The 27214-nt window shown below is 50.3% G+C and overlaps 2 protein-coding genes across 6 annotated transcripts in view; one reads left to right on the forward strand and one right to left on the reverse strand.

Annotated features, from left to right (window-relative positions):
- LOC144805586 (uncharacterized) overlaps positions 1-5582 on the forward strand; it is a 32966-nt gene extending 27384 nt beyond the window's left edge. The window contains exon 2 of the mRNA XM_078672110.1: positions 2156-5582. Coding sequence (XP_078528236.1) covers positions 3074-4060 — 987 coding nt within the window. The 5' untranslated portion in view covers positions 2156-3073 and the 3' untranslated portion in view covers positions 4061-5582. The remainder of the gene's footprint in view (positions 1-2155) is intronic.
- LOC144805587 (uncharacterized) overlaps positions 1-27214 on the reverse strand; it is a 436700-nt gene that overhangs the window by 235151 nt on the left and 174335 nt on the right. The window lies entirely within an intron of this gene.

The raw sequence follows: 27214 nt of genomic DNA on the forward strand, positions 1-27214 counted from the left end.
CACATTTTAAGGCTGCTTCTGTGGGTGGCGCAACCAGCGCTGCAGGCCCACTAGCAGTATTGGCATTCACAAGCCCTGGCACTCCTGGTGCACTTTACTAGGGACTAACAGTAAATCCAATGAACCAATCATGGACATCAATCACATGTACACTTTACAGTAGGGAGCACTTGCACTGCGGCACGGGTTGGCCGTGGCGCAGTGCCCTGAGTAGCGGACACCAGCAAAACATTTGAGGCACAACAGCAAAAAGTGGAAGGGAAACTCACGCCAAGGTGCCAGGTCTAACATCGTTGAATAATAAATGTCATGATTTAATGTTTGTTTGCCATATCTGTGTGCGCAATATAAAGACGGGCCTTTGCAATCAGCCCCCCATTCTGTTTCACAGAAAGCCCTGAAAGGATCTGCTGATTGAAATACAACAGGATCTTAACTTTACCTACTTTTGGAAGAACTAAAGACTCACTTTTTAAGTTGTCTTTCAGGGCAGAATCAGTCAATAGTTCAAGGGAGATGGGTATATATTACGCTGATAGAAAATCCACCTCAACTCAGGATAATGCTCCAGTCTTCCAGGTTAGAAGGATCTAGAAATGCTTGAACTAGGAGCGCTGTAAAATGTGTTGAAGGTGACTTAGGGCTTTATTACGAGTGTGGCGGTCTTCCAATGAGACTACCACTGCGAAGGTACCAGGCAGACTCCCAAGCCCATTGAGAGCCCGCCGCCGGATTATGACCTAAATCCAGGGTGGGTGGGCGGTGCAGCAGCGGTCTCGCGGCGGCTGTATTAGGCTCATTAGAGAGCCTAAACATCATACCACCACCTTAAGAGTGCCTGCAGCACGTTCCTTTACCATGTCATGCATGCCACACTGTGCAGGAACAAGGTTCAATTCCATGGGGTGGCACAACACGTGCCCCCCGCATGCAACCCCAGGAGCAGAATCGGCCGGGCCCTGTTAGGGCCCCCTTACCTGCATGTCCTTTATCCTTTTCATGGTGGGATCCCCACCATGAAAAGGACGGTGGATATGCAGACCGTAATATGCTCGGCGATGTCGGCATTGGCACTGCCAACATATTCAGGGTGTTTGCAGACCGCCTCCACAGCGGGATCCTTGATCCTGGGGGGGTGGTGGTCTTGTGGAGGTCTCACCACCACACTCATAATACGGCGGTCAGACCGCCAGGATGGTGGCAGTTGGACCGCCATGTGAGTATGGCGATCATGAGGGCCGCCGCACTCGTAGTAAGGCCCTTAATGAGCTGCAAGGTAAAGGCGGGAGTTGGCATTTGAGCTGATCCAGTGTGAACATGAAAGAATTGTGGAAGAAGGTGTCTGGAGTTACCTTTGTCATCTATACTTCCTAAAGAATTACCTTTTTCATGTGTACTTCCTGAAGAGTTTCCTTGGTCGAATACTTCCTGAAGAGTTACCTTTGTTGTACACTTCCTGAAGAGTTACCTTGGTTAAATACTTCCTGAAGAGTTATCTTTGTTATACACTTCCTGAAGAGTTACCTTGGTTAAATACTTCCTGAAGAGTTACCTTTGTTGTACACTTCCTGAAGAGTTTCCTTGGTTGAATACTTCCTGAAGAGTTACCCTTGTTGTACACTTCCTGAAGAGTTACCTTGGTTAAATACTTCCTGAAGAGTTACCTTTGTTATACACTTCCTGAAGAGTTACCTTGGTTAAATACTTCCTGAAGAGTTACCTTGGGTAAATACTTCCTGAAGAGTTACCTTTGTTATACACTTCCTGAAGAGCTACCTTTGGTAGATACTTCCTGAAACTAAATTAACGGCAGCGCTTCCTGATTCCTCTCTTTTTCCACAATCTGTTCTGTTTAAATGAAATCTTGTCCATGTGTATCTACCCAAAACTGTACCTGTAGCACGAGTGCTCTGTGGCTGCCCTTTCTTTAGTAAGTTACTCTGTGAATAATAGTAAATCACTGCCTTTTCAGAAGTAAATAAGATGTGACATGTTCAACCACAGTTTTAATAAAATATCCATGAATGGTAAAATGTTCCTTACTAAATTTCAAATATGGTAGAGAAGAGATGTCTTCTACAGCTGGTTAAATAGTGTGTATTCACATTCTATTACATTTGCATTTAGTAATATTGCATTTCTTTACATCCAACAGAGAATAAGCCTTAAATGCACGGATTGATTAGGAATAATGAAGATAACACATCAAACCTGCAAAAATTATCAAAAATAAGGAGCTCCAAAAACATCAGTGCAATCAGAGGCAGAGGACAGATCCAGGAAGAAGCAGTCAAAGGCAATTCAGTGAGTGTCCGAGTCTGAGATCTGCACCTCGATACCCCAAGACGAAGAAATGACCTCAACAAAATTAAGGCAACAAAACTGACAAACCACCTGCTGTATAAACAAGCGTCCAACACCAGCTTTGATCATGAGGCCGGTATGAGAGTTGGAGGAAGGTCTCGTGTCTATTTGGGGTCCATAGCTTGGAAAAAACTCCCTCTTCAGCTTTGAGTTGTTAGCAACATGAAAATGTTTAAAAAAGGTTGAAAACTTGGCTTTTTGTCCATGTTGAAAACAAACAGATTTGCTTTCTTTTCTGACCTGTGCTTTGCCCCGGGACACTCTTTGGAGTAGCTGTACACATTACGAGTCGCTACACCATCATGATATGGCTAGAGCAGTGCTTCGCTATCTAAACTGGCAACAGACCAGCATTCAGTGCTCTAGGTGTATTGCAAACACTTTCTAGCCAAACCGCAGGCACCAGGGAAAAGCACAATGAAATGGAGCCTAACAACTGAAGGCTAAAGGAAAGCGGAGATCTGCTCTCTGAAGTACAGAGTATTGTCCCAATTTGCACCTAGCGGAAGGAAGATTAAGCTTTACCCGCAAGCAGGCAAAGCCATTATCCAATCTAAAGATGCAATCACCCACAAGGAAGCCTTACTGATATTATGAATGTGGCAGGTATTTAGTGAGTCTTGTATTTTATTGTTAAATCGGAAAACACGCGTCCAAAATATAACACACATACAGGGAATGTGAAAATAATGCAAGTAGTTTATTAACTATGCTGACCCTTCAGGAAACACGGTCAGGAGAAAAATCGTGCAATTCCACTGAATATGTCAAGAACTTTAGCCAATTAGAAACCATAAAAGAGCATCAGCAAATACAAACAGGGGAAAAACCATACCATTGCACTGAATGTGTGAAGAGCTTCAGTCGGTTATCACATCTCCAAACACATCAGCGAATACACACAGGGGAAAAACCATATCATTGCAAGGAATGTGTAAAGAGCTTCAATCAAATTGCACACCTCCACACACATCAGAGAATACACACAGGGGAAAAACCATACCAGTGCAGTGAATGTGTAAAGAGCTTCAGTCAGTTAACAGGCCTCCAGAGACATCAGCGAATACACACTGGGGAAAAACCATACAATTGCAGTGAATGTGGAAGTAGTTTTAGGGTACTATCACACCTCCACACACATCAGAAAACACACACAGGGGAAAAACTATACCAGTGCAGTGAATGTGTAAAGAGCTTTAGTCAGTTAACAGACCTCCGGAGACATCAGCGAATACACACTGGGGAAAAAACATACAATTGCAGTGAATGTGGAAGTAGTTTTAGGGTACAATCAAGCCTCCACACACATCAGAGAACACACACAGGGGAAAAACACTACCATTGCAATGAATGTGTGAAGAGTTTCAGTACGTTAGCAGAACTCCAAACACATCAGCGAACACACACAGGGGAAAAACCATACCAGTGCAGTGAATGTGTTAAGAGCTTCAGTCAGTTAACAAACCTCCGCAGACATCAGCGAAAACACACTGGGGAAAAACCATACAATTGCAGTGAATGTGGAAGTAGTTTTAGGGTACAATCAAACCTCCGCAGACATCAGCGAATACACACTGGGGAAAAACCATACAATTGCAGTGAATGTGGAAGTAGTTTTACTTACTCTTCAGCATTAAGAAATCATCAGCGAGCTCACAAAGGGGAAACAAATCTTTTAAATGCCATGAATGTTTGAAAAGCTGTAGTCCATTATCAATCCTAAACAGGCATCAGCGAACACACGCAGAAGAAAAGCCTTCAAGTGCAATGAATGTCTGAAGAAATGTAGTCAATTATCAAGCCTATGCAGACATCAGCTTGCACTCACTCTGTAAATACCATACAACTGTAGTGAGTGTAGAAGTACCTTTAGGAAATCTTTCGCATTACGGATTCATCAGTTAATGCACACAGAGAAAAATCCTTTCAGGTGCAGTGAATGTGTGAATATCTTCAGTCAGTTATTAAACCTACGGATACATCAACTAACACACACAGAGTAAAAATGAGCATTGCAATGAATGTTAGAAGTGATTTTGTCAATTGCGAACACACCTGGGGTAAACCTTACAATTGCACTAAAAGTGTGCCAAGATTTTGTCAATTTCTGATCCTACATAGCCTCAGCGAACACACACCTTCATTTAACTCACTTAGAATTAATCCTAGAGATGCAGTGAATTCAAAAAGAACTTAAGAACATTAACAATAATATTGACTCATCTGAGGACATAGACAGGAGCAGAACAGTGCAGTTAATGTGAGATGAAGGAATCACAGGAACAAGTATATAATTATGTGGGATATTCAAATACCAGATGAATGAAGACTCGACTAGAAGAAAAGAAGAAAACCAATGATTTGTAGAATATTAAAAGTGTCTGTTCCCAGTGATTGTTCACTTCGGCACACATAGAAAAAACAACGTGATATAACAGGAAATCCACTGGGAGACTAGCTCAATGTGGAATAAAAGAAAAGAAACACTGGTGGTTTTTATTTGGCGATGAAGAGTTACAAAGAAAAACATCCAAGTGTTCCTGTTCATGCTACCTGTAGAAGTGTAGGGATAAATACGATTCTGCCTGCACACATTGCTATATTAGCATAAGTGAGTTAGTTGCAAAAACACCATTTTGCTGCTTTTGCACATGACACTACATGTCTCTGTTTTTATAAAGACAAACTGCTTGCTTTTCCTTCACATGAGAACGGTCTGTTTTTCATATCTCTAGACTCATACTGCGATCTCAAGTCTGCACAAAGTGTTCAAGGTTAAAATAACAATGTATGCTGTTGATGCAGGTTGATCGGCCCACGCTCTAGACACAACACAAACACAGCTGCTCATTTCTGAAACTCAGGTGCTTTTAATATTGAACTGCATGCATGAGTCTAGCACTTGGAAAAAACCTTTCAATCGACAAAGAGCTGTGCTGATCTGGGATGGGATTCACTTCACCTGACTTTGGAGGTATGGGGTTCCCGGTTTTCACCTAGAGATCTTCTATTATTATAATACCTAGCTCCTATTAAGGGGAGGGTGGTACACAAGGCGCTATAGACCTGGTTCCACTCTCATTATAATATGATTTCTCCCTTTGTATTTTATGGAATTGTAACAATGTTGATTGTATTGATTTTATGCATCTTTTTACTTATGTTAGCAAAGATACTGCATCTTAGAGCACGTAGTTGAAATAAACATTTAAACTATACAGTGTCTCTGATTGCTCACGTTGTGGACATTTATGAGAATAAAAACAAAAGAGTGTTCTTGATTCCCACTATTCCTGAGAGGTCCCAAAGTCGCTTGTTCATTGGTAGCTTCGCTTTAGTACGGAGAATGAATGAGACACTGTTGCTAGTCGGATAGGGGTTCTGGGCACTGAGGTGGATTTTGGTACACCACAATTCACTGAGGTCCTGGTTTCCTGCGCATAGTTCTGTGCATGAGCTGAATTCCCGTAACATGGCGCCCAAAGTCTTGATTAATGCTCGTATCTGTCCCCAATACCCTCAACACCTTTTCCGGTTAACAGGCGTGACGGATTAACCTACCTATACGAATGTGTTATAGGTTAATTCAAGCATGAGATTTATGAAAAGGTTCACATTTTGAATTACTACCCTTTGTTGTACTGCAATTTATATAAATTGTTTTTCTTCCCTATGTCCTCATGGGTGATATTGACATAGCTCAGCATAGTTGGGCAGCGCTCCGGCGTCATCAGACGCAGTTTGGAGTACCAGACGATGGTATGTCTGTAATCTTTGTGGTGAGTGCTGATTCGGAGTTTAGTCATCAATGGAGCGCACACCGCTAGCCCCTCCTCCGGATCGCCCCTCGAGACTCTGGTACTTGTAGTTCTTTAGTGGATCACCCATGTGGGTGCAAGTCGGTACTTGTTGGACTGATGAATCTCTAGACCCGATACATGTCCCGGGTTTTAGGATATCGCCCGAGACATGTCTCGGGTTTCGGGATAACTTCCCTCATCAGTAGAGAAAGATAGTTAGGGGTGGAAGAGAAGGCCGCCACACAACAGTCAAGGTCTCGATGCCAGAACCGGCACGCAGGTGCGTCGTCCAAGAGCCCGTCGGCCCAAAGCTCAAGGGAGCCATATTGTGTTTAGTCATCAATGGAGCGCACACCGCTAGCCCCTCCTCCGTATCGCCCCTCGGGACTCTGGTACTTGTAGTTCTTTAGTGGATCACCCATGTGGGTGCAAGTCGGTACTTGTTGGACTGATGAATCTCTAGACCCGATACATGTCCCGGGTTTTAGGATATCGCCCGAGACATGTCTCAGGTTTCGGGATAACTTCCCTCATCATTAGAGAAAGATAGTTAGGGGTGGAAGAGAAGGCCGCCACACAACAGTCAAAGGCCTCGATGCCAGAACCGGCACGCAGGTGCGTCGGGAAACAACCATTACAACACAACTTTTACAACGAACTACCATTACAACGAAACTTTTACAACGCAAAAACTTTTACAACGCATACCATTACAACGCAGGATTTTACAACACAAGTACCTTTACAACGCATACCATTACAACGTAAGTATTGGTAAGTATATAATTATTTTTAAAATATTATATGTTTGGGTTTTTGGGTAAAGGGGTATTTTTAGGGTTCAGGGTCAGTTTTCAGTTTTTGGGTAAAGGGGTATTTTTAGAGTTCAGGGTAAGTTTTCAGTTTTTGGGTAAAGGGGTATTTTTAGGGTTCAGGGTCAGTTTTCAGTTTTTGGGTAAAGGGGTATTTTTATGGTTCAGGGTGAGTTTTCAATTTTTGGATAAAGGGGTATTTTTAGGGTTCAGGGTCAGTTTTCAGTTTTTGGGTAAAGGGGTATTTTTAGAGTTCAGGGTCAGTTTTCAGTTTTTGGGTAAAGGGGTATTTTTAGGGTTCAGGGTCAGTTTTTAGTTTTTGGGTAAAGGGGTATTTTTAGGGTTCAGGGTCAGTTTTTAGTTTTTGGGTAAAGGGGTATTTTTAGGGTTCAGGGTCAGTTTTCAGTTTTTGGGTAAAGGGGTATTTTTAGGGTTCAGGGTCAGTTTTCAGTTTTGGGGTAAAGGGGTATTTTTAGGGTTCAGGGTCAGTTTTCAGTTTTTGGGTAAAGGGGTATTTTTAGGGTTCAGGGTCAGTTTTCAGTTTTTGGGTAAAGGGGTATTTTTAGGGTTCAGGGTCAGTTTTCAGTTTTTGGGTAAAGGGGTATTTTTAGGGTTCAGGGACAGTTTTGGGTTTTTGGGGTACAGGGTTAATTTGTAAAAATAAAATAAAATGATATTTAAATTAAATTAATTAAATGTAATTAAATAAAAATTAATTATATTTTAATAATTTAAATTAATTTAAATTAAAAAATATATTTTTAGGGTTCAGGGTCAGTTTTGGGTTTTTGGGGTACAGGGTTAATTTGTAAAAATAAATTAAAATTATATTTAAATTAAATTAATTAAATAAAATTAAATAAAATGTAATTATATTTTAATAATTTAAAATAATTTATATTAAAAAAAATATTATATACTTACCAATATTTACGTTGTAATGGTATGCGTTGTAAAGGTACTTGTGTTGTAATGGTATGCGTTGTAAAAGTTTTTGCGTTGTAAAAAATTCGTTGTAATGGTAGTCGTTGTAAAAGTATGCGTTGTAACGTCATACATCCAGGTGCGTCGTCCAAGAGCCCGTCGGCCCAAAGCTCAAGGGAGCCATATTGTGTTTAGTCATCAATGGAGCGCACACCGCTAGCCCCTCCTCCGGATCGCCCCTCGGGACTCTGGTACTTGTAGTTCTTTAGTGGATCACCCATGTGGGTGCAAGTCGGTACTTGTTGGACTGATGAATCTCTAGACCCGATACATGTCCCAGGTTTTAGGATATCGCCCGAGACATGTCTCGGGTTTCGGGATAACTTCCCTCATCAGTAGAGAAAGATAGTTAGGGGTGGAAGAGAAGGCCGCCACACAACAGTCAAAGGCCTCGATGCCAGAACCGGCACGCAGGTGCGTCGTCCAAGAGCCCGTCGGCCCAAAGCTCAAGGGAGCCATATTGTGTTTAGTCATCAATGGAGCGCACACCGCTAGCCCCTCCTCCGGATCGCCCCTCGGGACTCTGGTACTTGTAGTTCTTTAGTGGATCTCCCATGTGGGTGCAAGTCGGTACTTGTTGGACTGATGAATCTCTAGACCCGATACATGTCCCGGGTTTTAGGATATCGCCCGAGACATGTCTCGGGTTTCGGGATAACTTCCCTCATCAGTAGAGAAAGATAGTTAGGGGTGGAAGAGAAGGCCGCCACACAACAGTCAAAGGCCTCGATGCCAGAACCGGCAAGCAGGTGCGTCGTCCAAGAGCCCGTCGGCCCAAAGCTCAAAGGAGCCATATTGTGTTTAGTCATCAATGGAGCGCACACCGCTAGCCCCTCCTCCGGATCGCCCCTCGGGACTCTGGTACTTGCAGTTCTTTAGTGGATCACCCATGTGGGTGCAAGTCGGTACTTGTTGGACTGATGAATCTCTAGACCCGATACATGTCCCGGGTTTTAGGATATCGCCCGAGACATGTCTCGGGTTTTGGGATAACTTCCCTCATCAGTAGAGAAATATAGTTAGGGGTGGAAGAGAAGGCCGCCACACAACAGTCAAAGGCCTCGATGCCAGAACTGGCACGCAGGTGCGTCGTCCAAGAGCCCGTCGGCCCAAAGCTCAAGGGAGCCATATTGTGTTTAGTCATCAATGGAGCGTACACCACTAGCCCCTCCTCCGGATCGCCCCTCTGGACTCTGGTACTTGTAGTTCTTTAGTGGATCACCCATGTGGGTGCAAGTCGGTACTTGTTGGACTGATGAATCTCTAGACCCGATACATGTCCCGGGTTTTAGGATATCGCCCGAGACATGTCTCGGGTTTCGAGATAACTTCCCTCATCAGTAGAGAAAGATAGTTAGGGGTGGAAGAGAAGGCCGCCACACAACAGTCAAAGGCCTCGATGCCAGAACCGGCACGCAGGTGCGTCGTCCAAGAGCCCGTCGGCCCAAAGCTCAAGGGAGCCATATTGTGTTTAGTCATCAATGGAGCGCACACCGCTAGCCCCTCCTCCGGATCGCCCCTCGGGACTCTGGTACTTGTAGTTCTTTAGTGGATCACCCATGTGGGTGCAAGTCGGTACTTGTTGGACTGATGAATCTCTAGACCCGATACATGTCCCGGGTTTTAGGATATCGCCCGAGACATGTCTCGGGTTTCGGGATAACTTCCCTCATCAGTAGAGAAAGATAGTTAGGGGTGGAAGAGAAGGCCGCCACACAACAGTCAAAGGCCTCGATGCCAGAACCGGCACGCAGGTGCGTCGTCCAAGAGCCCGTCGGCCCAAAGCTCAAGGGAGCCATATTGTGTTTAGTCATCAATGGAGCGCACACCGCTAGCCCCTCCTCCGGATCGCCCCTCGGGACTCTGGTACTTGTAGTTCTTTAGTGGATCACCCATGTGGGTGCAAGTCGGTACTTGTTGGACTGATGAATCTCTAGACCCGATACATGTCCCGGGTTTTAGGATATCGCCCGAGACATGTCTCGGGTTTCGGGATAACTTCCCTCATCAGTGGAGAAAGATAGTTAGGGGTGGAAGAGAAGGCCGCCACACAACAGTCAAAGGCCTCGATGCCAGAACCGGCACGCAGGTGCGTCGTCCAAGAGCCCGTCGGCCCAAAGCTCAAGGGAGCCATATTGTGTTTAGTCATCAATAGAGCGCACACCACTAGCCCCTCCTCCGGATCGCCCCTCGGGACTCTGGTACTTGTAGTTCTTTAGTGGATCACCCATGTGGGTGCAAGTCGGTACTTGTTGGACTGATGAATCTCTAGACCCGATACATGTCCCGGGTTTTAGGATATCGCCCGAGACATGTCTCGGGTTTTGGGATAACTTCCCTCATCAGTAGAGAAATATAGTTAGGGGTGGAAGAGAAGGCCGCCACACAACAGTCAAAGGCCTCGATGCCAGAACTGGCACGCAGGTGCGTCGTCCAAGAGCCCGTCGGCCCAAAGCTCAAGGGAGCCATATTGTGTTTAGTCATCAATGGAGCGTACACCACTAGCCCCTCCTCCGGATCGCCCCTCGGGACTCTGGTACTTGTAGTTCTTTAGTGGATCACCCATGTGGGTGCAAGTCGGTACTTGTTGGACTGATGAATCTCTAGACCCGATACATGTCCCGGGTTTTAGGATATCGCCCGAGACATGTCTCGGGTTTCGAGATAACTTCCCTCATCAGTAGAGAAAGATAGTTAGGGGTGGAAGAGAAGGCCGCCACACAACAGTCAAAGGCCTCGATGCCAGAACCGGCACGCAGGTGCGTCGTCCAAGAGCCCGTCGGCCCAAAGCTCAAGGGAGCCATATTGTGTTTAGTCATCAATGGAGCGCACACCGCTAGCCCCTCCTCCGGATCGCCCCTCGGGACTCTGGTACTTGTAGTTCTTTAGTGGATCACCCATGTGGGTGCAAGTCGGTACTTGTTGGACTGATGAATCTCTAGACCCGATACATGTCCCGGGTTTTAGGATATCGCCCGAGACATGTCTCGGGTTTCGGGATAACTTCCCTCATCAGTAGAGAAAGATAGTTAGGGGTGGAAGAGAAGGCCGCCACACAACAGTCAAAGGCCTCGATGCCAGAACCGGCACGCAGGTGCGTCGTCCAAGAGCCCGTCGGCCCAAAGCTCAAGGGAGCCATATTGTGTTTAGTCATCAATGGAGCGCACACCGCTAGCCCCTCCTCCGGATCGCCCCTCGGGACTCTGGTACTTGTAGTTCTTTAGTGGATCACCCATGTGGGTGCAAGTCGGTACTTGTTGGACTGATGAATCTCTAGACCCGATACATGTCCCGGGTTTTAGGATATCGCCCGAGACATGTCTCGGGTTTCGGGATAACTTCCCTCATCAGTGGAGAAAGATAGTTAGGGGTGGAAGAGAAGGCCGCCACACAACAGTCAAAGGCCTCGATGCCAGAACCGGCACGCAGGTGCGTCGTCCAAGAGCCCGTCGGCCCAAAGCTCAAGGGAGCCATATTGTGTTTAGTCATCAATAGAGCGCACACCACTAGCCCCTCCTCCGGATCGCCCCTCGGGACTCTGGTACTTGTAGTTCTTTAGTGGATCACCCATGTGGGTGCAAGTCGGTACTTGTTGGACTGATGAATCTCTAGACCCGATACATGTCCCGGGTTTTAGGATATCGCCCGAGACATGTCTCGGGTTTCGGGATAACTTCCCTCATCAGTAGAGAAAGATAGTTAGGGGTGGAAGAGAAGGCCGCCACACAACAGTCAAAGGCCTCAATGCCAGAACCGGCACGCAGGTGCGTCGTCCAAGAGCCCGTCGGCCCAAAGCTCAAGGGAGCCATATTGTGTTTAGTCTTCAATGGAGCGCACACCGCTAGCCCCTCCTCCGGATCGCCCCTCGGGACTCTGGTACTTGTAGTTCTTTAGTGGATCACCAATGTGGGTGCAAGTCGGTACTTGTTGGACTGATGAATCTCTAGACCCGATACATGTCCCGGGTTTTAGGATATCGCCCGAGACATGTCTCGGGTTTCGGGATAACTTCCCTCATCATTAGAGAAAGATAGTTAGGGGTGGAAGAGAAGGCCGCCACACAACAGTCAAAGGCCTCGATGCCAGAACCGGCACGCAGGTGCGTCGTCCAAGAGCCTGTCGGCCCAAAGCTCAAGGGAGCCATATTGTGTTTAGTCATCAATGGAGCGCACACCGCTAGCCCCTCCTCCGGATCGCCCCTCGGGACTCTGGTACTTGTAGTTCTTTAGTGGATCACCCATGTGGGTGCAAGTCGGTACTTGTTGGACTGATGAATCTCTAGACCCGATACATGTCCCGGGTTTTAGGATATCGCCCGAGACATGTCTTGGGTTTCGGGATAACTTCCCTCATCAGTAGAGAAAGATAGTTAGGGGTGGAAGAGAAGGCCGCCACACAACAGTCAAAGGCCTCGATGCCAGAACCGGCACGCAGGTGCGTCGTCCAAGAGCCCGTCGGCCCAAAGCTCAAGGGAGCCATATTGTGTTTAGTCATCAATGGAGCGCACACCGCTAGCCCCTCCTCCGGATCGCCCCTCGGGACTCTGGTACTTGTAGTTCTTTAGTGGATCACCCATGTGGGTGCAAGTCAGTACTTGTTGGACTGATGAATCTCTAGACCCGATACATGTCCCGGGTTTTAGGATATCGCCCGAGACATGTCTCGGGTTTCGGGATAACTTCCCTCATCAGTAGAGAAAGATAGTTAGGGGTGGAAGAGAAGGCCGCCACACAACAGTCAAAGGCCTCGATGCCAGAACCGGCACGCAGGTGCGTCGTCCAAGAGCCCGTCGGCCCAAAGCTCAAGGGAGCCATATTGTGTTTAGTCATCAATGGAGCGCACACCACTAGCCCCTCCTCCGGATCGCCCCTCGGGACTCTGGTACTTGTAGTTCTTTAGTGGATCACCCATGTGGGTGCAAGTCGGTACTTGTTGGACTGATGAATCTCTAGACCCGATACATGTCCCGGGTTTTAGGATATCGCCCGAGACATGTCTCGGGTTTCGGGATAACTTCCCTCATCAGTAGAGAAAGATAGTTAGGGGTGGAAGAGAAGGCCGCCACACAACAGTCAAAGGCCTCGATGCCAGAACCGGCACGCAGGTGCGTCGTCCAAGAGCCCGTCGGCCCAAAGCTCAAGGGAGCCATATTGTGTTTAGTCATCAATGGAGCGCACACCGCTAGCCCCTCCTCCGGATCGCCCCTCGGGACTCTGGTACTTGTAGTTCTTTAGTGGATCACCCATGTGGGTGCAAGTCGGTACTTGTTGGACTGATGAATCTCTAGACCCGATACATGTCCCGGGTTTTAGGATATCGCCCGAGACATGTCTCGGGTTTCGGGATAACTTCCCTCATCAGTAGAGAAAGATAGTTAGGGGTGGAAGAGAAGGCCGCCACACAACAGTCAAAGGCCTCGATGCCAGAACCGGCAAGCAGGTGCGTCGTCCAAGAGCCCGTCGGCCCAAAGCTCAAAGGAGCCATATTGTGTTTAGTCATCAATGGAGCGCACACCGCTAGCCCCTCCTCCGGATCGCCCCTCGGGACTCTGGTACTTGCAGTTCTTTAGTGGATCACCCATGTGGGTGCAAGTCGGTACTTGTTGGACTGATGAATCTCTAGACCCGATACATGTCCCGGGTTTTAGGATATCGCCCGAGACATGTCTCGGGTTTTGGGATAACTTCCCTCATCAGTAGAGAAATATAGTTAGGGGTGGAAGAGAAGGCCGCCACACAACAGTCAAAGGCCTCGATGCCAGAACTGGCACGCAGGTGCGTCGTCCAAGAGCCCGTCGGCCCAAAGCTCAAGGGAGCCATATTGTGTTTAGTCATCAATGGAGCGTACACCGCTAGCCCCTCCTCCGGATCGCCCCTCGGGACTCTGGTACTTGTAGTTCTTTAGTGGATCACCCATGTGGGTGCAAGTCGGTACTTGTTGGACTGATGAATCTCTAGACCCGATACATGTCCCGGGTTTTAGGATATCGCCCGAGACATGTCTCGGGTTTCGGGATAACTTCCCTCATCAGTAGAGAAAGATAGTTAGGGGTGGAAGAGAAGGCCGCCACACAACAGTCAAAGGCCTCGATGCCAGAACCGGCACGCAGGTGCGTCGTCCAAGAGCCCGTTGGCCCAAAGCTCAAGGGAGCCATATTGTGTTTAATCATCAATGGAGCGCACACCGCTAGCCCCTCCTCCGGATCGCCCCTCGGGACTCTGGTACTTGTAGTTCTTTAGTGGATCACCCATGTGGGTGCAAGTCGGTACTTGTTGTACTGATGAATCTCTAGACCCGATACATGTCCCGGGTTTTAGGATATCGCCCGAGACATGTCTCGGGTTTCGGGATAACTTCCCTCATCAGTAGAGAAAGATAGTTAGGGGTGGAAGAGAAGGCCGCCACACAACAGTCAAAGGCCTCGATGCCAGAACCGGCACGCAGGTGCGTCGTCCAAGAGCCCGTCGGCCCAAAGCTCAAAGGAGCCATATTGTGTTTAGTCATCAATGGAGCGCACACCGCTAGCCCCTCCTCCGGATCGCCCCTCGGGACTCTGGTACTTGTAGTTCTTTAGTGGATCACCCATGTGGGTGCAAGTCGGTACTTGTTGGACTGATGAATCTCTAGACCCGATACATGTCCCGGGTTTTAGGATATCGCCCGAGACATGTCTCGGGTTTCGGGATAACTTCCCTCATCAGTAGAGAAAGATAGTTAGGGGTGGAAGAGAAGGCCGCCACACAACAGTCAAAGGCCTCGATGCCAGAACCGGCATGCAGGTGCATCGTCCAAGAGCCCGTCGGCCCAAAGCTCAAGGGAGCCATATTGTGTTTAGTCATCAATGGAGCGCACACCGCTAGCCCCTCCTCCGGATCGCCCCTCGGGACTCTGGTACTTGTAGTTCTTTAGTGGATCACCCATGTGGGTGCAAGTCTGTACTTGTTGGACTGATGAATCTCTAGACCCGATACATGTCCCGGGTTTTAGGATATCGCCCGAGACATGTCTCGGGTTTCGGGATAAATTCCCTCATCAGTAGAGAAATATAGTTAGGGGTGGAAGAGAAGGCCGCCACACAACAGTCAAAGGCCTCGATGCCAGAACTGGCACGCAGGTGCGTCGTCCAAGAGCCCGTTGGCCCAAAGCTCAAGGGAGCCATATTGTGTTTAGTCATCAATGGAGCACACACCGCTAGCCCCTCCTCCGGATCGCCCCTCGGGACTCTGGTACTTGTAGTTCTTTAGTGGATCACCCATGTGGGTGCAAGTCGGTACTTGTTGGACTGATGAATCTCTAGACCCGATACATGTCCCGGGTTTTAGGATATCGCCCGAGACATGTCTCGGGTTTCGGGATAACTTCCCTCATCAGTAGAGAAAGATAGTTAGGGGTGGAAGAGAAGGCCGCCACACAACAGTCAAAGGCCTCGATGCCAGAACCGGCACGCAGGTGCGTCGTCCAAGAGCCCGTTGGCCCAAAGCTCAAGGGAGCCATATTGTGTTTAATCATCAATGGAGCGCACACCGCTAGCCCCTCCTCCGGATCGCCCCTCGGGACTCTGGTACTTGTAGTTCTTTAGTGGATCACCCATGTGGGTGCAAGTCGGTACTTGTTGTACTGATGAATCTCTAGACCCGATACATGTCCCGGGTTTTAGGATATCGCCCGAGACATGTCTCGGGTTTCGGGATAACTTCCCTCATCAGTAGAGAAAGATAGTTAGGGGTGGAAGAGAAGGCCGCCACACAACAGTCAAAGGCCTCGATGCCAGAACCGGCACGCAGGTGCGTCGTCCAAGAGCCCGTCGGCCCAAAGCTCAAAGGAGCCATATTGTGTTTAGTCATCAATGGAGCGCACACCGCTAGCCCCTCCTCCGGATCGCCCCTCGGGACTCTGGTACTTGTAGTTCTTTAGTGGATCACCCATGTGGGTGCAAGTCGGTACTTGTTGGACTGATGAATCTCTAGACCCGATACATGTCCCGGGTTTTAGGATATCGCCCGAGACATGTCTCGGGTTTCGGGATAACTTCCCTCATCAGTAGAGAAAGATAGTTAGGGGTGGAAGAGAAGGCCGCCACACAACAGTCAAAGGCCTCGATGCCAGAACCGGCATGCAGGTGCATCGTCCAAGAGCCCGTCGGACCAAAGCTCAAGGGAGCCATATTGTGTTTAGTCATCAATGGAGCGCACACCGCTAGCCCCTCCTCCGGATCGCCCCTCGGGACTCTGGTACTTGTAGTTCTTTAGTGGATCACCCATGTGGGTGCAAGTCTGTACTTGTTGGACTGATGAATCTCTAGACCCGATACATGTCCCGGGTTTTAGGATATCGCCCGAGACATGTCTCGGGTTTCGGGATAAATTCCCTCATCAGTAGAGAAATATAGTTAGGGGTGGAAGAGAAGGCCGCCACACAACAGTCAAAGGCCTCGATGCCAGAACTGGCACGCAGGTGCGTCGTCCAAGAGCCCGTTGGCCCAAAGCTCAAGGGAGCCATATTGTGTTTAGTCATCAATGGAGCACACTCCGCTAGCCCCTCCTCCGGATCGCCCCTCGGGACTCTGGTACTTGTAGTTCTTTAGTGGATCACCCATGTGGGTGCAAGTCGGTACTTGTTGGACTGATGAATCTCTAGACCCGATACATGTCCCGGGTTTTAGGATATCGCCCGAGACATGTCTCGGGTTTCGGGATAACTTCCCTCATCAGTAGAGAAAGATAGTTAGGGGTGGAAGAGAAGGCCGCCACACAACAGTCAAAGGCCTCGATGCCAGAACCGGCACGCAGGTGCGTCGTCCAAGAGCCCGTCGGCCCAAAGCTCAAGGGAGCCATATTGTGTTTAGTCATCAATGGAGCGCACACCGCTAGCCCCTCCTCCGGATCGCCCCTCGGGACTCTGGTACTTGTAGTTCTTTAGTGGATCACCCATGTGGGTGCAAGTCGGTACTTGTTGGACTGATGAATCTCTAGACCCGATACATGTCCCGGGTTTTAGGATATCGCCCGAGACATGTCTCGGGTTTCGGGATAACTTCCCTCATCAGTAGAGAAAGATAGTTAGGGGTGGAAGAGAAGGCCGCCACACAACAGTCAAAGGCCTCGATGCCAGAACCGGCACGCAGGTGCATCGTCCAAGAGCCCGTCGGCCCAAAGCTCAAAGGAGCCATATTGTGTTTAGTCATCAATGGAGCGCACACCGCTAGCCCCTCCTCCGGATCGCCCCTCGGGACTCTGGTACTTGTAGTTCTTTAGTGGATCACCCATGTGGGTGCAAGTCGGTACTTGTTGGACTGATGAATCTCTAGACCCGATACATGTCCCGGGTTTTAGGATATCGCCCGAGACATGTCTCAGGTTTCGGGATAACTTCCCTCATCAGTAGAGAAAGATAGTTAGGGGTGGAAGAGAAGGCCGCCACACAACAGTCAAAGGCCTCGATGCCAGAACCGGCACGCAGGTGCGTCGTCCAAGAGCCCGTCGGCCCAAAGCTCAAGGGAGCCATATTGTGTTTAGTCATCAATGGAGCGCACACCGCTAGCCCCTCCTCCGGATCGCCCCTCGGGACTCTGGTACTTGTAGTTCTTTAGTGGATCACCCATGTGGGTGCAAGTCGGTACTTGTTGGACTGATGAATATCTAGACCCGATACATGTCCCGGGTTTTAGGATATCGCCCGAGACATGTCTCGGGTTTCGGGATAACTTCCCTCATCAGTAGAGAAATATAGTTAGGGGTGGAAGAGAAGGCCGCCACACAACAGTCAAAGGCCTCGATGCCAGAACTGGCACGCAGGTGCGTCGGCCAAGAGCCCGTCGGCCCAAAGCTCAAGGGAGCCATATTGTGTTTAGTCATCAATGGAGCGCACACCGCTAACCCCTCCTCCGGATCGCCCCTCGGGACTCTGGTACTTGTAGTTCTTTAGTGGATCACCCATGTGGGTGCAAGTCGGTACTTGTTGGACTGATGAATCTCTAGACCCGATACATGTCCCGGGTTTTAGGATATCGCCCGAGACATGTCTCGGGTTTCGGGATAACTTCCCTCATCAGTAGAGAAAGATAGTTAGGGGTGGAAGAGAAGGCCGCCACACAACAGTCAAAGGCCTCGATGCCAGAACCGGCACGCAGGTGCGTCGTCCAAGAGCCCGTCGGCCCAAAGCTCAAAGGAGCCATATTGTGTTTAGTCATCAATGGAGCGCACACCGCTAGCCCCTCCTCCGGATCGCCCCTCGGGACTCTGGTACTTGTAGTTCTTTAGTGGATCACCCATGTGGGTGCAAGTCGGTACTTGTTGGACTGATGAATCTCTAGACCCGATACATGTCCCGGGTTTTAGGATATCGCCCGAGACATGTCTCGGGTTTCGGGATAACTTCCCTCATCAGTAGAGAAAGATAGTTAGGGGTGGAAGAGAAGGCCGCCACACAACAGTCAAAGGCCTCGATGCCAGAACCGGCATGCAGGTGCATCGTCCAAGAGCCCGTCGGCCCAAAGCTCAAGGGAGCCATATTGTGTTTAGTCATCAATGGAGCGCACACCGCTAGCCCCTCCTCCGGATCGCCCCTCGGGACTCTGGTACTTGTAGTTCTTTAGTGGATCACCCATGTGGGTGCAAGTCTGTACTTGTTGGACTGATGAATCTCTAGACCCGATACATGTCCCGGGTTTTAGGATATCGCCCGAGACATGTCTCGGGTTTCGGGATAAATTCCCTCATCAGTAGAGAAATATAGTTAGGGGTGGAAGAGAAGGCCGCCACACAACAGTCAAAGGCCTCGATGCCAGAACTGGCACGCAGGTGCGTCGTCCAAGAGCCCGTTGGCCCAAAGCTCAAGGGAGCCATATTGTGTTTAGTCATCAATGGAGCACACACCGCTAGCCCCTCCTCCGGATCGCCCCTCGGGACTCTGGTACTTGTAGTTCTTTAGTGGATCACCCATGTGGGTGCAAGTCGGTACTTGTTGGACTGATGAATCTCTAGACCCGATACATGTCCCGGGTTTTAGGATATCGCCCGAGACATGTCTCGGGTTTCGGGATAACTTCCCTCATCAGTAGAGAAAGATAGTTAGGGGTGGAAGAGAAGGCCGCCACACAACAGTCAAAGGCCTCGATGCCAGAACCGGCACGCAGGTGCGTCGTCCAAGAGCCCGTCGGCCCAAAGCTCAAGGGAGCCATATTGTGTTTAGTCATCAAAGGAGCGCACACCGCTAGCCCCTCCTCCGGATCGCCCCTCGGGACTCTGGTACTTGTAGTTCTTTAGTGGATCACCCATGTGGGTGCAAGTCGGTACTTGTTGGACTGATGAATCTCTAGACCCGATACATGTCCCGGGTTTTAGGATATCGCCCGAGACATGTCTCGGGTTTCGGGATAACTTCCCTCATCAGTAGAGAAAGATAGTTAGGGGTGGAAGAGAAGGCCGCCACACAATAGTCGAAGGCCTCGATGCCAGAACCGGCACGCAGGTGCGTCGTCCAAGAGCCCGTCGGCCCAAAGCTCAAGGGAGCCATATTGTGTTTAGTCATCAATGGAGCGCACACCACTAGCCCCTCCTCCGGATCGCCCCTCGGGACTCTGGTACTTGTAGTTCTTTAGTGGATCACCCATGTGGGTGCAAGTCGGTACTTGTTGGACTGATGAATCTCTAGACCCGATACATGTCCCGGGTTTTAGGATATCGCCCGAGACATGTCTCGGGTTTCGGGATAACTTCCCTCATCAGTAGAGAAAGATAGTTAGGGGTGGAAGAGAAGGCCGCCACACAACAGTCAAAGGCCTCGATGCCAGAACTGGCACGCAGGTGCGTCGTCCAAGAGCCCGTCGGCCCAAAGCTCAAGGGAGCCATATTGTGTTTAGTCATCAATGGAGCGCACACCGCTAGCCCCTCCTCCGGATCGCCCCTTGGGACTCTGGTACTTGTAGTTCTTTAGTGGATCACCCATGTGGGTGCAAGTCGGTACTTGTTGGACTGATGAATCTCTAGACCCGATACATGTCCCGGGTTTTAGGATATCGCCCGAGACATGTCTCGGGTTTCGGGATAACTTCCCTCATCAGTAGAGAAAGATAGTTAGGGGTGGAAGAGAAGGCCGCCACACAACAGTCAAAGGCCTCGATGCCAGAACCGGCACGCAGGTGCATCGTCCAAGAGCCCGTCGGCCCAAAGCTCAAAGGAGCCATATTGTGTTTAGTCATCAATGGAGCGCACACCGCTAGCCCCTCCTCCGGATCGCCCCTCGGGACTCTGGTACTTGTAGTTCTTTAGTGGATCACCCATGTGGGTGCAAGTCGGTACTTGTTGGACTGATGAATCTCTAGACCCGATACATGTCCCGGGTTTTAGGATATCGCCCGAGACATGTCTCGGGTTTCGGGATAACTTCCCTCCTCAGTAGAGAAAGATAGTTAGGGGTGGAAGAGAAGGCCGCCACACAACAGTCAAAGGCCTCGATGCCAGAACCGGCACGCAGGTGCGTCGTCCAAGAGCCCGTCGGCCCAAAGCTCAAGGGAGCCATATTGTGTTTAGTCATCAATGGAGCGCACACCGCTAGCCCTCCTCCGGATCGCCCCTCGGGACTCTGGTACTTGTAGTTCTTTAGTGGATCACCCATGTGGGTGCAAGTCGGTACTTGTTGGACTGATGAATCTCTAGACCCGATACATGTCCCGGGTTTTAGGATATCGCCCGAGACATGTCTCGGGTTTCGGGATAACTTCCCTCATCAGTAGAGAAATATAGTTAGGGGTGGAAGAGAAGGCCGCCACACAACAGTCAAAGGCCTCGATGCCAGAACTGGCACGCAGGTGCGTCGTCCAAGAGCCCGTCGGCCCAAAGCTCAAGGGAGCCATATTGTGTTTAGTCATCAATGGAGCGCACACCGCTAGCCCCTCCTCCGGATCGCCCCTCGGGACTCTGGTACTTGTAGTTCTTTAGTGGATCACCCATGTGGGTGCAAGTCGGTACTTGTTGGACTGATGAATCTCTAGACCCGATACATGTCCCGGGTTTTAGGATATCGCCCGAGACATGTCTCGGGTTTCGGGATAACTTCCCTCATCAGTAGAGAAAGATAGTTAGGGGTGGAAGAGAAGGCCGCCACACAACAGTCAAAGGCCTCGATGCCAGAACCGGCACGCAGGTGCGTCGTCCAAGAGCCCGTCGGCCCAAAGCTCAAGGGAGCCATATTGTGTTTAGTCATCAATGGAGCGCACACCGCTAGCCCCTCCTCCGGATCGCCCCTCGGGACTCTGGTACTTGTAGTTCTTTAGTGGATCACCCATGTGGGTGCAAGTCAGTACTTGTTGGACTGATGAATCTCTAGACCCGATACATGTCCCGGGTTTTAGGATATCGCCCGAGACATGTCTCAGGTTTTGGGATAACTTCCCTCATCAGTAGAGAAAGATAGTTAGGGGTGGAAGAGAAGGCCACCACACAACAGTCAAAGGCCTCGATGCCAGAACCGGCACGCAGGTGCGTCGTCCAAGAGCCCGTCGGCCCAAAGCTCAAGGGAGCCTTATTGTGTTTAGTCATCAATGGAGCGCACACCGCTAGCCCCTCCTCCGGATCGCCCCTCGGGACTCTGGTACTTGTAGTTCTTTAGTGGATCACCCATGTGGGTGCAAGTCGGTACTTGTTGGACTGATGAATCTCTAGACCCGATACATGTCCCGGGTTTTAGGATATCGCCCGAGACATGTCTCGGGTTTCGGGATAACTTCCCTCATCAGTAGAGAAATATAGTTAGGGGTGGAAGAGAAGGCCGCCACACAACAGTCAAAGGCCTCGATGCCAGAACCGGCACGCAGGTGCGTCGTCCAAGAGCCCGTCGGCCCAAAGCTCAAGGGAGCCATATTGTGTTTAGTCATCAATGGAGCGCACACGGCTAGCCCCTCCTCCGGATCGCCCCTCGGGACTCTGGTACTTGTAGTTCTTTAGTGGATCACCCATGTGGGTGCAAGTCGGTACTTGTTGGACTGATGAATCTCTAGACCCGATACATGTCCCGGGTTTTAGGATATCGCCCGAGACATGTCTCAGGTTTCGGGATAACTTCACTCATCAGTAGAGAAAGATAGTTAGGGGTGGAAGAGAAGGCCACCACACAACAGTCAAAGGCCTCGATGCCAGAACCGGCACGCAGGTGCGTCGTCCAAAAGCCCGTCGGCCCAAAGCTCAAGGGAGCCTTATTGTGTTTAGTCATCAATGGAGCGCACACCGCTAGCCCCTCCTCCGGATCGCCCCTCGGGACTCTGGTACTTGTAGTTCTTTAGTGGATCACCCATGTGGGTGCAAGTCGGTACTTGTTGGACTGATGAATCTCTAGACCCGATACATGTCCCGGGTTTTAGGATATCGCCCGAGACATGTCTCGGGTTTCGGGATAACTTCCCTCATCAGTAGAGAAAGATAGTTAGGGGTGGAAGAGAAGGCCGCCACACAACAGTCAAAGTGCGCGATGCCAGAACCGGCACGCAGGTGCGTCGTCCAAGAGCCCGTCGGCCCAAAGCTCAAGGGAGCCATATTGTGTTTAGTCATCAATGGAGCGCACACCGCTAGCCCCTCCTCCGGATCGCCCCTCGGGACTCTGGTACTTGTAGTTCTTTAGTGGATCACCCATGTGGGTGCAAGTCGGTACTTGTTGGACTGATGAATCTCTAGACCCGATACATATCCCGGGTTTTAGGATATCGCCCGAGACATGTCTCGGGTTTCGGGATAACTTCCCTCATCAGTAGAGAAATATAGTTAGGGGTGGAAGAGAAGGCCGCCACACAACAGTCAAAGGCCTCGATGCCAGAACCGGCACGCAGGTGCGTCGTCCAAGAGCCCGTCGGCCCAAAGCTCAAGGGAGTCATATTGTGTTTAGTCATCAATGGAGCGCACACCGCTAGCCCCTCCTCCGGATCGCCCCTTGGGACTCTGGTACTTGTAGTTCTTTAGTGGATCACCCATGTGGGTGCAAGTCGGTACTTGTTGGACTGATGAATCTCTAGACCCGATACGTGTCCCGGGTTTTAGGATATCGCCCGAGACATGTCTCGGGTTTCGGGATAACTTCCCTCATCAGTAGAGAAAGATGGTTAGGGGTGGAAGAGAAGGCCGCCACACAACAGTCAAAGGCCTCGATGCCAGAACCGGCCCGCAGGTGCGTCGTCCAAGAGCCCGTCGGCCCAAAGCTCAAGGGAGCCATATTGTGTTTAGTCATCAATGGAGCGCACACTGCTAGCCCCTCCTCCGGATCGCCCTTCAGGACTCTGGTACTTGTAGTTCTTTAGTGGATCACCCATGTGGGTGCAAGTCGGTACTTGTTGGACTGATGAATCTCTAGACCCGATACATGTCCCGGGTTTTAGGATATCGCCCGAGACATGTCTCGGGTTTCGGGATAACTTCCCTGATCAGTACAGAAAGATAGTTAGGGGTGGAAGAGAAGGCCGCCACACAACAGTCAAAGGCCTCGATGCCAGAACCGGCACGCAGGTGCGTCGTCCAAGAGCCCGTCGGCCCAAAGCTCAAGGGAGCCATATTGTGTTTAGTCATCAATGGAGCGCACACCGCTAGCCCCTCCTCCGGATCGCCCCTCGGGACTCTGGTACTTGTAGTTCTTTAGTGGATCACCCATGTGGGTGCAAGTCGGTACTTGTTGGACTGATGAATCTCTAGACCCGATACATGTCCCGGGTTTTAGGATATCGCCCGAGACATGTCTCGGGTTTCGGGATAACTTCCCTCATCAGTAGAGAAAGATAGTTAGGGGTGGAAGAGAAGGCCGCCACACAACAGTCAAAGGCCTCGATGCCAGAACCGGCACGCAGGTGCGTCGTCCAAGAGCCCGTCGGCCCAAAGCTCAAGGGAGCCATATTGTGTTTAGTCATCAATGGAGCGCACACCGCTAGCCCCTCCTCCGGATCGCCCCTCGGGACTCTGGTACTTGTAGTTCTTTAGTGGATCACCCATGTGGGTGCAAGTCGGTACTTGTTGGACTGATGAATCTCTAGACCCGATACATGTCCCGGGTTTTAGGATATCGCCCGAGACATATCTCGGGTTTCGGGATAACTTCCCTCATCAGTAGAGAAAGATAGTTAGGGGTGGAAGAGAAGGCCGCCACACAACAGTCAAAGGCCTCGATGCCAGAACCGGCACGCAGGTGCGTCGTCCAAGAGCCCGTCGGCCCAAAGCTCAAGGGAGCCATATTGTGTTTAGTCATCAATGGAGCGCACACCGCTAGCCCCTCCTCCGGATCGCCCCTCGGGACTCTGGTACTTGTAGTTCTTTAGTGGATCACCCATGTGGGTGCAAGTCGGTACTTGTTGGACTGATGAATCTCTAGACCCGATACATGTCCCGGGTTTTAGGATATCGCCCGAGACATGTCTCGGGTTTCGGGATAACTTCCCTCATCAGTAGAGAAATATAGTTAGGGGTGGTAGAGAAGGCCGCCACACAACAGTCAAAGGCCTCGATGCCAGAACTGGCACGCAGGTGCGTCGTCCAAGAGCCCGTCGGCCCAAAGCTCAAGGGAGCCATATTGTGTTTAGTCATCAATGGAGCGCACACCGCTAGCCCCTCCTCTGGATCGCCCCTCGGGACTCTGGTACTTGTAGTTCTTTAGTGGATCACCCATGTGGGTGCAAGTCGGTACTTGTTGGACTGATGAATCTCCAGATCCGATACATGTCACGGGTTTTAGGATATCGCCCGAGACATGTCTCGGGTTTCGGGATAACTTCCCTCATCAGTAGAGAAAGATAGTTAGGGGTGGAAGAGAAGGCCGCCACACAACAGTCAAAGGCCTCGATGCCAGAACCGGCACGCAGGTGCGTCGTCCAAGAGCCCGTCGGCCCAAAGCTCAAGGGAGCCATATTGTGTTTAGTCATCAATGGAGCGCACACCGCTAGCCCCTCCTCCGGATCGCCCCTCGGGACTCTGGTACTTGTAGTTCTTTAGTGGATCACCCATGTGGGTGCAAGTCGGTACTTGTTGGACTGATGAATCTCTAGACCCGATACATGTCCCGGGTTTTAGGATATCGCCCGAGACATGTCTCGGGTTTCAGGATAACTTCCCTCATCAGTAGAGAAAGATAGTTAGGGGTGGAAGAGAAGGCCACCACACAACAGTCAAAGGCCTCGATGCCAGAACCGGCACGCAGGTGCGTCGTCCAAGAGCCCGTCGGCCCAAAGCTCAAGGGAGCCATATTGTGTTTAGTCATCAATGGAGCGCACACCGCTAGCCCCTCCTCCGGATCGCCCCTCGGGACTCTGGTACTTGTAGTTCTTTAGTGGATCACCCATGTGGGTGCAAGTCGGTACTTGTTGGACTGATGAATCTCTAGACCCGATACATGTCCCGGGTTTTAGGATATCGCCCGAGACATGTCTCGGGTTTCGGGATAACTTCCCTCATCAGTAGAGAAAGATAGTTAGGGGTGGAAGAGAAGGCCGCCACACAACAGTCAAAGGCCTCGATGCCAGAACCGGCACGCAGGTGCGTTGTCCAAGAGCCCGTTGGCCCAAAGCTCAAGAGAGCCATATTGTGTTTAGTCATCAATGGAGCGCACACCGCTAGCCCCTCCTCCGGATCGCCCCTCGGGACTCTGGTACTTGTAGTTCTTTAGTGGATCACCCATGTGGGTGCAAGTCGGTACTTGTTGGACTGATGAATCTCTAGACCCGATACATGTCCCGGGTTTTAGGATATCGCCCGAGACATGTCTCGGGTTTCGGGATAACTTCCCTCATCAGTAGAGAAAGATAGTTAGGGGTGGAAGAGAAGGCCGCCACACAACAGTCAAAGTGCGCGATGCCAGAACCGGCACGCAGGTGCGTCGTCCAAGAGCCCGTCGGCCCAAAGCTCAAGGGAGCCATATTGTGTTTAGTCATCAATGGAGCGCACACCGCTAGCCCCTCCTCCGGATCGCCCCTCGGGACTCTGGTACTTGTAGTTCTTTAGTGGATCACCCATGTGGGTGCAAGTCGGTACTTGTTGGACTGATGAATCTCTAGACCCGATACATGTCCCGGGTTTTAGGATATCGCCCGAGACATGTCTCGGGTTTCGGGATAACTTCCCTCATCAGTAGAGAAATATAGTTAGGGGTGGAAGAGAAGGCCGCCACACAACAGTCAAAGGCCTCGATGCCAGAACCGGCACGCAGGTGCGTCGTCCAAGAGCCCGTCTGCCCAAAGCTCAAGGGAGCCATATTGTGTTTAGTCATCAATGGATCGCACACGGCTAGCCCCTCCTCCGGATCGCCCCTCGGGACTCTGGTACTTGTAGTTCTTTAGTGGATCACCCATGTGGGTGCAAGTCGGTACTTGTTGGACTGATGAATCTCTAGACCCGATACATGTCCCGGGTTTTAGGATATCGCCCGAGACATGTCTCGAGTTTCGGGATAACTTCACTCATCAGTAGAGAAAGATAGTTAGGGGTGGAAGAGAAGGCCGCCACACAACAGTCAAAGGCCTCGATGCCAGAACCGGCACGCAGGTGCGTCGTCCAAGAGCCCGTCGGCCCAAAGCTCAAGGGAGTCATATTGTGTTTAGTCATCAATGGAGCGCACACTGCTAGCCCCTCCTCCGGATCGCCCCTTGGGACTCTGGTACTTGTAGTTCTTTAGTGGATCACCCATGTGGGTGCAAGTCGGTACTTGTTGGACTGATGAATCTCTAGACCCGATACATGTCCCGGGTTTTAGGATATCGCCCGAGACATGTCTCGGGTTTCGGGATAACTTCCCTCATCAGTAGAGAAAGATGGTTAGGGGTGGAAGAGAAGGCCGCCACACAACAGTCAAAGGCCTCGATGCCAGAACCGGCACGCAGGTGCGTCGTCCAAGAGCCCGTCGGCCCAAAGCTCAAGGGAGCCATATTGTGTTTAGTCATCAATGGAGCGCACACTGCTAGCCCCTCCTCCGGATCGCCCTTCGGGATTCTGGTACTTGTAGTTCTTTAGTGGATCACCCATGTGGGTGCAAGTCGGTACTTGTTGGACTGATGAATCTCTAGACCCGATACATGTCCCGGGTTTTAGGATATCGCCCGAGACATGTCTCGGGTTTCGGGATAACTTCCCTCATTAGTAGAGAAAGATAGTTAGGGGTGGAAGAGAAGGCCGCCACACAACAGTCAAAGGCCTCGATGCCAGAACCGGCACGCAGGTGCGTCGTCCAAGAGCCCGTCGGCCCAAAGCTCAAGGGAGCCATATTGTGTTTAGTCATCAATGGAGCGCACACCGCTAG

The sequence above is a fragment of the Lissotriton helveticus genome (assembly GCF_964261635.1).
Source record: "Lissotriton helveticus chromosome 1_1 unlocalized genomic scaffold, aLisHel1.1 SUPER_1_unloc_15, whole genome shotgun sequence".
NCBI classification, from domain to species: Eukaryota; Metazoa; Chordata; class Amphibia; order Caudata; family Salamandridae; genus Lissotriton; species Lissotriton helveticus.